Raw genomic sequence first — 13,797 nt, 5'->3', positions numbered from 1 at the left:
ACAAAATACAATATTTTTCATTTAATGATATATGATAGCAAGAAACATTAGCTTAATAAGCTACATTGTATTTTCCGACACGAATAACTAACAAACATAACATAACAAAACAAAACAATCAGCTGGTGAAATAAAATCATATAGTTTTAAATAGGTAACATATTTGAAAAAGTATTCACAAGGCCGTTTCTAATTATATTCATACAGACAATTACAAAAAGTAACATGGATTAGAGGATAAGAGCACTGTATACAGTGATAACATCAACTACATGTAGTTTTCCTGGCTGTACAGCGCACGTTTACTGATGATAATAAAAATGGCCGAAAACACACATATGAAATTGTATATGTAAATGATATATACATTTGAAACAATCAAAAATAGACGTAAGCCATTGTTAATAATTTTGATAATTAGTTTTCATATTCCAACTGCCCGCGAAAATATTTTATGGTATTTGAAAATAACATCTTGTCCAGTGGCGCTATTGTACAGGACTGCACCGACAACCCAAGTGACTGATATTATACACGTCGGCAGAAAGACAGGCAGAAAAAGAGATATATTCCTAAAAATACATAATTGTTATATTATTCATTCATCTCTTATAAATCAGTAGTTAAATATATATCGCACAAGCTTCACCGCGAAGCTGTACAATTTAATTAAGTATAGTGTTATTTAACCGAAAGTGAAAAAGTTTTAAAGCAGTTACTTCCCTTTGAAATAAATTTCTCATTTAACGAGAAAACTAGTCTCAATAGTTGTATCAAACAAAAACGATGTTATGCGGTAAGTTCTGAATCTCATATGATTAAATGGTTATCATTTCGAGCCTAATTGTTTATTGATTTGAACATTTATACCAGGAACCTTTTTATCACATGTTACGAGTTCTATTTTAAGTTATTGGCAAAAAGCTGTCATCGAAATAAGAATTCAGTGTTTCTGAGTGAACAAGAACAATTTATTACATTAGTGATTGTTTTTTAAATTTTTCAACTAGACATGCTGTTTCAAATTATGAATTTTAAGATGCCTGAAAAGCGTTTATGAGTGTAGGTCTTACATTCTTTGCTTATTTTGTCCACTTTAAAAGTAAACCTTTGAATAAATGTGTGCCTGAATTAGGGCATGAATCCATGACCCCATAACCACCGTATTACTAGCATGGGGCTCTTACCAACTGTGATAACTGGGTGGTTTGTTCTTACCGACACAGTACAGCATTTTACACCACAGCCTGTGGCTCAGAATAAAGATAGCACAGGCAGAAGGTGTTCTGTGCATGTTATATTTTGTCTTGGTAAAATCCGCAAACTACTAGATGAATGATTATTTGTTTTATTACAATGTCAACAATATTACTTGTTTCTAAAATGCTCAGTGTGCCAAAATTAACAGTAACCAAAAAATTACCCGTGCTATAAAAAATTTATTTATGATACAGGGTTCGAATTTAGGCTCGCATACTCGCAAAATGCGAGCGACATTTGGAAATTGCGAGTGACTTTTATTCAAGCTCGCAAAATTCTGTGAGTGGCATTTTCTAGACCACAAAATGTTAAAAGGAAAGTAGAATAAACATGAACCTAATTCCGCTATGTAGTCGAGTGTAAACAGCCTATAAGTGGCATGTTTACACTACCGGTATAAAGAAGACAGTACGGAGTCACGCTCTAGTAGGTTTTCAAAAATAGAACAAATACGGAAAAGGCTGAGTTTTATCTCGAATCTTTCCGGGATGCTCCGAGGCGTGCATAATACAAAGTAAATTTATGTGAATGACGTAATCACCTAGCTCAATCATTGGCTAAATTTAGCGCTTTTGCGCACTATATGTAAACCCCATCATCCTGTCAAAATGAATAGACCAGTCCAGGGAAATTGCCTCCCAAACTCCTCATTTTGAGAAAAGGGCTTATCAGTCCATGAAATTGAACCAGTCAATAAATTACCACTTAGCATGTCATCCTGCTGGGCTATTTACTGTGTGTATTCCCAGATGTTTCTTGTACTGACCAATTTCAGTATGTTAGCATTGAGTTTTCATGAATGAAGTGCATGTATAATCAAAGCACTGATGGTGCTGAACGAATTGAGCGATTATGCCTTTTATGTGATAATAAGAAAAAAAAAACATATGAATGATAGCATGGCACTCGCTCGCTCACTCTCAGGCCTGCCCGTCAATCCATCCAACTTGCCGACACACCCACCCATCCACTCATTCACTCACCACTCAAAACCGACTCACAACCAAACCCACCCCCAATACTTATTCTTAAAACGGGCATCATAGCAAAAGGTTATAATCAGATTCAACTAAACTTTTATACTAGTGTTTTATTCTATTATGCCTATCAGCTACAATTTTAAGAGAATGTGAACACAATTATATTATATAAAATACTATTTCCATTCAGATCACAGCTTTAAAAAGAGAGTATAACAAATTATTTACAAATGTACATATTTAAACCAATTATCCATAACAGCACTTTATGGAAATAAGAGTCTTTAGAATGTTCAGAAGTATATGATTTACAAGCGCAAGGCTAGATAGTGTTTGAACTTACACACAAAAACATAAATGTACAGAGGAAAATGACCCAGTATACCAAGAAGTTGTAGTATGAACACCAATATATGTCTGCAAAATTATTAGAGTTATATATTAATGAATATGATAAAGGATAAATGTTTTTCAATCTTACATACAATGCTACTTGGTATATTTATCTTGATTCACTTCTAGAACAGTGCAGGCAGAAGGGAGAAACCCGCACTGAATGAATTATGGATTGTACACCTGAATGTCCTTTCCTGTAGTATCTTATTTATAGAATTATTATGCAATACAGTTACAATTAGCTCAACACCAGACCTTCAAGTATTTTTTCAGTTTATGGAAGTTCTCCCATTCATATCCGGGTGTATATATGTGTTTTACTGTTAATATACGCAAAATATTACATACTCGTACATGAACTTATTTTGTAAATCAAACATTATTTCAGGTATGTTTCAGAGACTGATTTTCATTGAAATTTGGTACTTTCGAGTATGGTTTTTTTCAACTCCACATGAACTTAGTTAAATTTTTGTGGTCTATTACAAAAGTCTTGAGCCTAAAAACGTCATTGAAAAGGAGGTACATGCAGTCGGTTCCTCCGTCCCGTTTTTGTCGATTCTATATCTTTCTCATTCATGTCCTGATGTTTTGGCAGAAAAGACCGCCATAGCATGAGGATGTGTTGCGCTCAAGATCCGTGTCCCTAACTTTAAGATCAAGGTCACAGCAACCTTCTAAACTTATAATGTATGTGTCCGTCAGTCTGTCTCGTTTTTGTCAAGTCTATATTTTGATGGTCAGATTTGAAAAACAAAATGTTTGGCAGAAGTGACCAGCATAGTATGAGGAAGTGTCGCCATTAAAACCCTACCTATCTTTTCCAAGGTCACAGCAACCGTCTGAACTTAGTATGCTTTGCTATAAAAGCCTTACTGATATGGTGTATCAGGCAATGAAAATGCTTAATGACAGCTGCATACGAGCTTGTTTGGGTTTAAATGGGCATTGTGGTTGCCAAAATGTGGTCAATGTAGCACTGATAAGGCTTAACAAGAGCAAAGCTACACATGCGTTTGTTTGGCTCTGAATGTGCTTTATTGTAGGCATAATGAAAATAATAGAGCACTGGACTAGCTTACGTTTAGACCTTCTGAAGTTTGTTTATCTATGAACATGCTTGACTGTATCCACAAAAGGAATCGTCAGACCCTGGACGGATTCGTGTAGAAGCCTGTAGTTAAGAATACCAATTGTTGTGCTGCATTGTTGTTTGCTTGACACATGATGGACTTAAATGTAGCTGCATTTGTGATTATTATGCCCCCCTTCGAAGAAGAGGGGTATATTGCTTTGCACAGGCATGTCGGTCGGTCGGTCGGTCGGTCCGTCGGTAGACCAAAGCTTGTCCGAGTGATAACTCAACAATTCCTGGACGTATGGTCATCAAACTTTACATGAAGGTTGGGCCTGATCAGTAGATGACCCCTATTGATTTTGGGGGTCATCGGGTCAAAGGTCAAGGTCACAGTGACCTTTAATGGTAAAATAATTTTAAAGCTTGTCCGAGTGATAACTCAACAATGCCTGCACCCATGGCCCTCAAACTTGACATGGAGGTTGGGCCTGACCAGTAGATGACCCCTATTGTTTTGGGGGGTCATCAGGCCAAAGGTCAAGGTCACAGTGACCTTGAATGGTAAAAGGTCATCCAAGTGATAACTTGACAATGCCTGCACCCATGGCTCTCAAACTTGTTTTGGAGGTTGGGCCTGACCAGTAGCTGACCCCTATTGTTTTTGGGGCTCATCGGGTCAAAGGTCAAGTTCACAGTGACCTTGAATGGTAAAAGGTTGTCCAGGTGATAACTCAACAATGCCGGCACCCATGACCCTCATAATTGAATTGGAGGTTGGGCCTGACCAGTAGATGACCCCTATTGTTTTTGGGGCTCATCGGGCCAAAGGTCAAGGTCACAGTCACCTTGAATGGTAAAAGGTTGTCCGAGTGATAATTCGACAATGCCTGCACCCATGGCCCTCATAATTGAATTGGAGGTTGGGCCAGACCAGTAGAAGACCCCTATTGTTTTTGGGGGTCATCGGGCCAAAGGTCAAGGTCACAGTCACCTTGAATGGTTAAAGGTTTTCCTTGTGATAACTTGACAATGCCTGCACCCATGGCCCTCAAACTTGACTTGGAATTGGGGCTGACCAGTACATGACCCCTTTTGTTTTTGGGGGTCATCTGGCCAAAGGTCAAGGTCACAGTCACCTTGAATGGTAAAAGGTTGTCCGAGTGATAACTCAACAATGCCTGCACCCATGGCCTTCAAACTTGACTTGGAGAATTGGCCTGACCAGTAGATGACCCCTATGGTTTTTGGGGGTCATCTGGCCAAAGGTCAAGGTCACAGTGACCTGGAATGGTAAAAGGTTGTCCGAGTGATAACTCGACAATGCCTGCACCCATGGCCCTCAAACTTGACTTGGAGGTTGGGCCTGGCCAGAAGATGGTCCCTATTGATTTTAGGGGTCATTGGGCTAAAGGTCAAGGTCACAGTGACCTGAAATGGTAAAAGGTTATCCGAGTGATAACTCGACAATGCCTGCACCCATGGCCCTAAAACTTGACTTGGAGGTTGGGCCTGGCCAGAAGATGGTCCCTATTGATTTTAGGAGTCATTGGGCCAAAGGTCAAGGTCACAGTGACCTTGAATGATAAAAGGTTGTCCGAGTGATAACTCAACAATGCCTGCACCCATGGCCCTCAAACTTGACATGGAGGTTTGGCCCGACCAGTAGATGACCCCTATTGATTTTAGGGGTCAAAGGTAAAGGTCACAGTGACCTTAAAAGCGACCTCGACAATTCCTGGACCTATGGTTATCAAACTTGACATGAAGGTTGGGCCTGCCCAGTAGATGACCCCTATCGTCTTTGGGGGTCATCAGGCCAAGGTCAATGTCACAGTAACTTTTAACGCAAAAAAGTTAACAAATCTTCTCCCACTGATATCTCAACAATGCCTGAACCTATGATCATTAAACTTGACATGGATGTTAAGCTTGATCAGTAGATCACCGTTATTGGTTTTAGGATTCATAGAGCCAAAGGTCAAGGTCACAGTGATCTTGAATGGTAAAAGGTTGTCCGAGTGATAACTCAACAATGCCAGAACCCATAGGCTTCAAACTTGACTTGGAGTTGCATCTGACTTGTAGATGACCCCTTATGATTTAAGGGGTCATTGGGTCAAAGGTCAAGGTCATAGTGACCTTGAACGAAAAAAACTTGTCTGTGTGATAACTTGACAATGCCTGCACCCATGGCCCTCGAACTTGACATTTAGGTTTCTGGTGACCTGCTGATGACTCTGGATTTTGAGTTCATAGAGTCAAAGGTCATGGTCATAACACACTCTATCCTCACACTTTAATAGTCATAACGAATCTTAAAACTGCCTTAACGGCAACAAATCAGCTGTCATTTCGGTCCATGCATATTTCATTCAATTGTCCATATAATCCTGATAACATGGCGCTCAGGGGGGGCATAATGTTTGACAAACATCTCTTGTTTTGAACTGAGTTGGATGTAAAAGAGCCTTACTGTGGTATGTTTGACACTAGATAAACTTCATTGCAGCAAAATTTAGATTTACAGGGTACTTCAGTGACTTGATTTCTTTACACTAAATTGTCTCAAGTACTAGTATAACAAAACTGTTGTCAATTGTGCACTTCATATATAGAGCTTTATAGAGCCCCTTTATTATTTGTTTGGCACAAATTGTTTATTGGACACACAGTGGACTTAAGAACAGTCTGTCTGTGGTGACTGTATGGCAGATAGGGTTGATGGTAGCCATAATGAGATTGAATGAGCTTTGGCTTGACTTTTTTAGAGCCCGTCTGGGGCTTGTTTGATCATAAGTCTGCTTGTCTGTGACCACAATAAGGATGCCGAGGGCCGCTGGAGACCTTTTTTGTCTACAATACACAATTTGAAATTCCTAATGGGGTTTGAGGAATTTAGTGGACTTATAGAAACACATTTTTGCTTTCTAAATACTGCTTCGACCTGGGGAATGATGTTTATTGGGTTGTTTGGTACTAGAATATTAACACATTAGGTTGGAAAAACACAAAATGGACCTAAAAGGTCATACTTCCGGCTGAATGGGCTTACATGAGACTCATAAAAACATTTCATATGTAGGTTGTTAGGCACTGGATGCGCTTAAGTAGGGACACTGTATGGTTGACTTGACTTTTAATATGGGAAAAGAGATGAAATATATTTATTAGCTGTTTTGTGATTGTATTTATGTTATGACTTCAAACAAAACGAATATTTCATCAAAACAGCGCTGTCGATATTGATATCATATTTGCATTTTCACATTCAAATGATTTTGACCTTCATTTTGAAATGCGTAGTATTGTATGTCCGTATGAAGTACATTATGAAACAGTTATGTCATCTAATCATTACGATATGTTGCGTTTTTATGTCAAGTATGCAAATTTGCACCTGTGGTAATTTTTGGACGCGTTTATATGGTAATAGATAACATTGACTTTTTAAAAAAATGCAATTAGTTGGTGTTGAAAAGAACATTAGACATAATGATGAAGCTAATTTTATTCACGTAAGATATCAATATCAATATTTACTACAACTCTTATTCACTAAGCGATATTATGTTGCAGTAAATTAAGTGAAATTTTAGTAATCCATGTTTATAGCATATGAGTCTCAAATAAAGTACAAATAGATAAATGAACTTATAAAAAAAAGAATATTGAAAACATTTAAACTGCACATATTCACGATTTGTTTTCATTCTTAAAATAATAAGAATCAAGAATGTGTTAGTATCAGCTGAAATAACAGTGTGAGAGCTTTTCATTTTAATTTAATGTATTTGAAATTTTAGTCAGCCATGTTTATAGCATATGAGTCTCAAAGAAAGTACAAATAGATAAATGAACTTATAAAAAAAAGAATAAATTTTGAAAAAAACCCAACTCTGGCCTTGAAATGATCATTCCATGTGCCTTGAAGTGTTCAATGTTGTATGTAAATTTTAATTGTCTTATTATTTTAATGAAATGCAATAAAATTATTTCTTCCACTTAAATATTTAAAGTATACTAAATCTGTTCTGAAATGTTCTGAACGACAAAAACAAGTGAAAATACAATGTACAGCTCGCTTCTCAGAAACATGTGTTAGAAATGTAATACCAGCTGGGCAGTCAGTATTTATAACTCTGTGCGTTGCTTTAGATCATTATCACATAGGTGTTAATAAACACTGACCCCGAGTAACCTTTATCAAAATGATAAGTTTGGAGGGCAAAAACTCTGGACTGAGACTTCGTTGATCAATATATTTCATGGTCCAAAATATCCACGCTACATTTACTGTTGCTTTTTTATTTTAAATTTATGATTTTATTGTTTTTAATACTTATAGACTTAATGAAATCTGTAGCGTGCTTGTCGAATGGGTATTAAATTACCCGATGGCGAGGGTAAATATACAAAGTGAACAATGTCAAATTATTGGACACCTTTGTTATCAAAAAGCTGCCAGCATTAGACGAGTCTTTCCATACCCCCTAAATAAAATAAGCCATCAACAAGTTCTTGTAGTCGAGTCACTCAAGATTGATACTTTTTAATATTCATAATATGTCTTGGGTGTTAATTCCTACTTTAATTATACAATATTATAAAGGAATAAAGCAAATGATAAAATTGCAAGTTGATTTGTGATTTTGCGAGTTGCCTCAAAATGCACTCGCAAAATTTTCCGAGTGCTCCTCAAAGTTAAATTCGAACCCTGTGATAGCCCGACTGGCAATAAAAATCATCAGGCTGGTGGTAAAAAAAAATGTTGGGTCAATGTTTACTTTGAATTCACTGAATTCCGTATAAGCATTCGGAACATCTCGGCCATTTTCCATAGAAAACAACAGTGTTTTCGGTGGAAAATGGCCAAGGAGTTCCGAATGCTGGATAATTTGTCATAGTTAGATGGATGTTTGCTGATGCAGTGATCTCCCTTGTTAACAATCTTTAACTGCTTGAAAATATTTATTTCGGTGGAAATCATATTTCAATTTCAAACAGTCTTGAACTGATTCTTCAATTAAACCATGTAGTGACCGAAAAAAATGAAAAACATGTTAGTAAAATCCTGTTACTAAAACAACAAGCAGCATATGTTGACAGGACCTCAGACCCAATTCTCCCAACCACCCCCACCACTACATTAACATCCCAACCCCTTGCAATAAAGGTTGATAGAACCCCCCCCCCCACACACACACACATGTACTATATATTCCATATCCAGCCTTCCCCACCCACTAGCGACACAGATTGACATGCAGGGTTCGACACTAACAGTAGTCTGGTAGTCCGAGACTACCAGATTTATGGTCGGACTACAAGACATTTTAAGTCAATAGTTCGTCGGACTACTAGAAGAAAGTAAATATCACATCAGTTAATTGAGCATAAAATCTTTATTACGCTTAAACTTGCGTAAAACGTGATGTCAAGAAGCCGATTATCACCGGTAAACACTCATTGTAAAGCTTGCCGAAGATGGCCGAGCAGTTCCGGACAACATGGACTGTGAACCGAATTTCGCGCGCATTTCGTATAGCCTTTCGATTAATGTTTAAACCAGTCAGTAGAATGTCTTTATTTAGAAAGGGAAAACCATTTTCACACTCTATGGTGTGTTTTAATCGTCAGACATGTCAGGGGCGGATCCAGGATTTTGGGTTAGGGGGGGCGTAACTTTTAATCTCTCTAAAGGTTGCACTAGCAGATCCAGGGGCATACCTATAGTTCTAATATCATAACGAGGTTTCTATTAGGACGACTAAGTGGCTTATATAATTTGTATATTTTCGTTAAGCGGGAAAAACGAGGGAAGATACATGTATAATTGTGAACCCATGTTCAGATACTTTTACTATTCAACATATTCTAAGTGCATAGCTATCTATGTGTATCTATTCGCACAATGGATCTATCAGTAGCATGCGCCTAGGATATTTCCTGGCGTAGATGTTCACAATTTCCTCAATATCCAATTTTATGTCCCTATGAATGAAGAGTAGCATGAGAGCGTTGAACCGGCTCTGGCCCATGGTACTCCTGTGCGGGTTCTTGATGAATTTCAATGACGAGTTGGACCGTTCCACTCCTGCTGATGTCACAGAAGTTAAAAGCAACAGTGTAATTATTACAGTAAGGGAAGGCGGGAACGTTTAAATTGCGTGCACTCTGTGTTGTGTACGAGTACATCTCAAAAGGCAATGTTGTATTTTTCTATGCGAGCGAAGCGAGCGAAGAAAAAATAGGAAAATATAGTATATTTTATTGTTTCCATACCAAAGAACATGTAAGCTCCGGGAATTTTAGGGGGGGTGTGCGCCGGGTGCGCCCCCCCCCCCCTGGATCCGCTAGTGCATGTGCACCTCTGCTTAAATGTCAGCAAGGTAGATTTGGGTCCAAGTGGCAGATTTTCTAAATCCCTTGCATTTTCAGTCAAAAACAATGAAAGATACGATGCAGATAAACACTTGACGGTTGTTACTATTTTTAGATTTTCTGAAAATACGTCATGATTATTATGGTTTAGGGTATTGCCAAATGTCGGTGTTTATTTAAAGCAAACAGAAAGAACATTATGTCTGGCTTATGAAATCTTTTAAACTGGCTTTTAGAAGAACAGCTGATAAATTAATCATACTGCCAAAACAGGTATAATGCAGTGTAAGTGCAGACGATGACAGAGTTGTGTGCTTTAATTTTCGCGCCAAAATGTAACATTTTATACATTGAAGCTAGGCCCAATAACAATTAACACCACGCAGATAGCGATAAGGCTACACCTACAGTGTCCCATGACCTCTTAATTTTTTTAAAGGACCTCCGACAAATACCCAGAAGCAGATGATAATAATACAAAAGTTATAAATGACAATCAGATGGAAAAATGCATGGAACATGGTAAAACATAGCAATAAAACCAAGTATAACATTAAATAAGTTCATTTTTATTAATTGTATGCAATGTATAATTCAGGTAGAAAAATGTCTAGACTTTAAAATAATTTATTTCTAAATAACATCGGAATTTTGTTACAGTACAATAACAGTCTCTATTTTAAAACTCAATTAAAAGGAAACAAAACATGTATTAATTTCCTATCCGAAAATCAACAAAAAAAGATGTTTGTATAGATCCATTGTCAAAACTCAATGGATTTCGCTGTTTTTCTTCCTTTTTCGATTCAGAATCACCTGTTTTATACATGTGTAATGCATTATTATCATTATTTATATAACTACCTTATTGTTTCTCTCAATGAATAACTTTCCATTTTAAATGAAATGCAAAACTGTTCTAACAATCACCATAGAAATTTTGAAACGACCATAGTCATTATACATGCAAATTGACACATAAATTGAGGTGTCTTTTTCACTAATATGTCAAACAAACTTAAATGCAAATGTATATGCCTCGGTTTTAAAACTTTTCGCACAATAAGGAGACAAATTTCAAAATCAAACTAAATCGCAAGATATCATCAATATTGTACACTAATTCTCATAATGATATTTCTTATTTTAAAGCTATTAAAACAGAAATATACGTATATTATGTATGTTTACATTAAGACATTTTGAGAATTGAATTAGTCTACTAAACAGTCCCTTGTTATCAATTATAATTTTAGCAGCATAAAGGGAAAATGTCATTATTTCGGATTTCTTAAACTGTCTTTACTATCTCTCAATTATGAGACATAATTTGTGTTAAATATATATAACAGCGTAATTACCCTACTGTTGATATGTGAGGATTGTCGGAGGTCATGGCGGATAGCAACGGCAACTGATAAGCCCTGCCTAATCTGGACGCTAGTTTGAGTGACAGGCAGCGTCATGTTAATTGTTATCTTACTCCCATACAAAAAATAATTAATAACACTTTCGGAATTTATTTCATCATGTTTTTTTTAAGTATTATATGATATGTTGTTTAGATTAACAAAGAATACTGAATAGTAGGATGCCAATAATCAAATATTGCTTATCAGTAGGATGTCTGTCATTTGTGCCATAACTTAGCAACGATCTCAGTCGAGGTGTTTTTAAGTGTCAAGTGATTTACTGCAACATTTTCCTGAAAGTGACAGATTATGGGGTATTTTAGCATGGTTTTTAGATTTTTAATCTGAGGTATTTTAGCATAGTTTTTAGCATTTTTTTAGTTTTAAAATTAAATTTAAAGGCTTGCATTTTTATGGACTACCAGAGTTTTTGCTGGACTACCCAGATTTGGGATCCAGTAGTCCGAGGGACTACCTTGTGAAAAATGTTAGTGTCTAACCCTGACATGACAACCAAATACTTCTGGCTATAACTGAATAAAATTAGATACTGAACAGTTTTTATTATATAATTATTTCTTGTCTAAAATCATATAAAGTACTCATAAATTTGTCCCACGTTTTTTGTAAACTGTTGGGCTCCAGAAATCTGGATCGGGCTACAGAAATCTCAAAGTCTGTAGCCCAATTGGCTACCAGGATAAAACGGCTAATTTCGCACACTGTATGCTTGATGTATTTATGCGAGAATAATAACACGTTTCTGTTTTTAATTGTACCTGTACAGAAGATAATTGAACTGACAATAAATTGCTATATTTCCAGGCTTTTTGTCTGCCTTTATAGGGTAAAAATATCGGTCCCATTCCCAAGGTATTTCACCAGAAATAAATAAAAATTATTGTTCAGTTATCTTTTCATTTAACCAACCTTAAGCGTGAATACATGTTGAGAGGTATTTTAACAGTTCTAACAGAAACTTAATTATTTTCCTATTTTTTTTACCAAAGTGAAGTTTTTTTGAAATTACAGTTATTTGGCATTGACATTCAATTTTGACAAGAAACGCTGTAATTTTTCCCAATTTTGAGTATTTTTTCCCCCCAAAATAGCTTGAATAGAAAACTGAGCTGTTTACTATCTCCATATAATTGGTGTTATTTCGGCTACTCAAGAATTTTTATTTTCGGGCTTGTTCATTTCTATTCAGGCTTCAGTTGTTCAAGATTTCAATTCCTAAGGGCTTGCTGTTCAAAATGCAAAAATTGATCGCTCTACATACATGTAAATGTTCATTCAACACTGAACTGAAGTGAACATTCAACAACTAATTCAAATTTTCACTACGCACATCTGTGAAAAAAAATTATATTAAGAATTTTTATGAAAATATGTGCGGTAAATCTGACAAAGATATATAAATTTGGTCTGAACTTGGAGAAATTTTACTTTTTTAATTAGACTGAAATCTGTCAGACAATTTTATTTTTTTGTGTACACGTGATGCCGGTTCAGATAAAATATAATGTCTTTAAATTTGAAATTGCTGGTTATCCTCATTATTAGTATTATGTCTGTATGATCTAGATCATCCTACAAAAACATTTTTTTTCTGACTTCAGGAACAGTAGTGTGATTTAGCTGCTTCCAAATTGGTGAATGGTTCCAAATGGCTTCTATAGGAGTAGAAAAGAAGGTTGAAGAATATGAACGCTTTGTGAATGAGAAACTGAGAGAGGATCTCCGAAAGATTATCGAACAGAGAGACCAAGTTTACAGTCAAATAGCAGAATATTTACAGTTGAAAAACACCATTGAACAAATAAAGAAAGCTGGCGTAACAGAAGATTTGAAAACGAAAGTTGACCTTGGGTGTAACTTCTATGTGCAGGCTAATATTGCTGATCCAAGAACTATTTTTGTGTTTGTTGGTTATGGATTCTTTGTAGAAATGAGCTTCGATGAGGCAATCAAGTTCATAGACAAAAGAACAAAGTTTTTGAATGACCATACTGACCATCTTACAAGTGAAGCTAATAAAGTAAAGGCAAATATTAGACTTGTTATTGAAGGTCTGAGGGAGTTACAAAACATACAAAGTGCTGATGAAGAAACTAATAAAAAAGACTTATTTTTGTGAGATTTCATGATAAGTATGTTTACCAAATAAAAGGAAAAGTACAAACAGAAAGACATTGGAATATTGCGATTTACAAAATGAATGAATTATCAAGATTATATAATGTCAATACTGTTCATTTCGAATAAAAAATCTGCTGAAAAATGTGAA

At 36.1% G+C, this 13,797-nt stretch overlaps 1 protein-coding gene across 1 annotated transcript; it reads left to right on the top strand.

Moving 5' to 3' along the window:
- The first annotated feature begins 736 nt into the window (after nt 1–736).
- On the top strand, nt 737–13,797 carry LOC128236840 (protein UXT-like). Its single transcript, XM_052951964.1, has 2 exons — nt 737–796; nt 13,130–13,797. Exon 2 carries the CDS (start codon nt 13,177–13,179, stop codon nt 13,645–13,647), a length of 471 nt encoding a protein of 156 aa, XP_052807924.1. The 5' UTR covers nt 737–796; nt 13,130–13,176; the 3' UTR covers nt 13,648–13,797.

This window comes from Mya arenaria, chromosome 6 (genome assembly GCF_026914265.1).
Source record: "Mya arenaria isolate MELC-2E11 chromosome 6, ASM2691426v1".
Classification (NCBI taxonomy): Eukaryota; Metazoa; Mollusca; class Bivalvia; order Myida; family Myidae; genus Mya; species Mya arenaria.
This window is presented reverse-complemented; position numbering and strand designations above follow the sequence as displayed.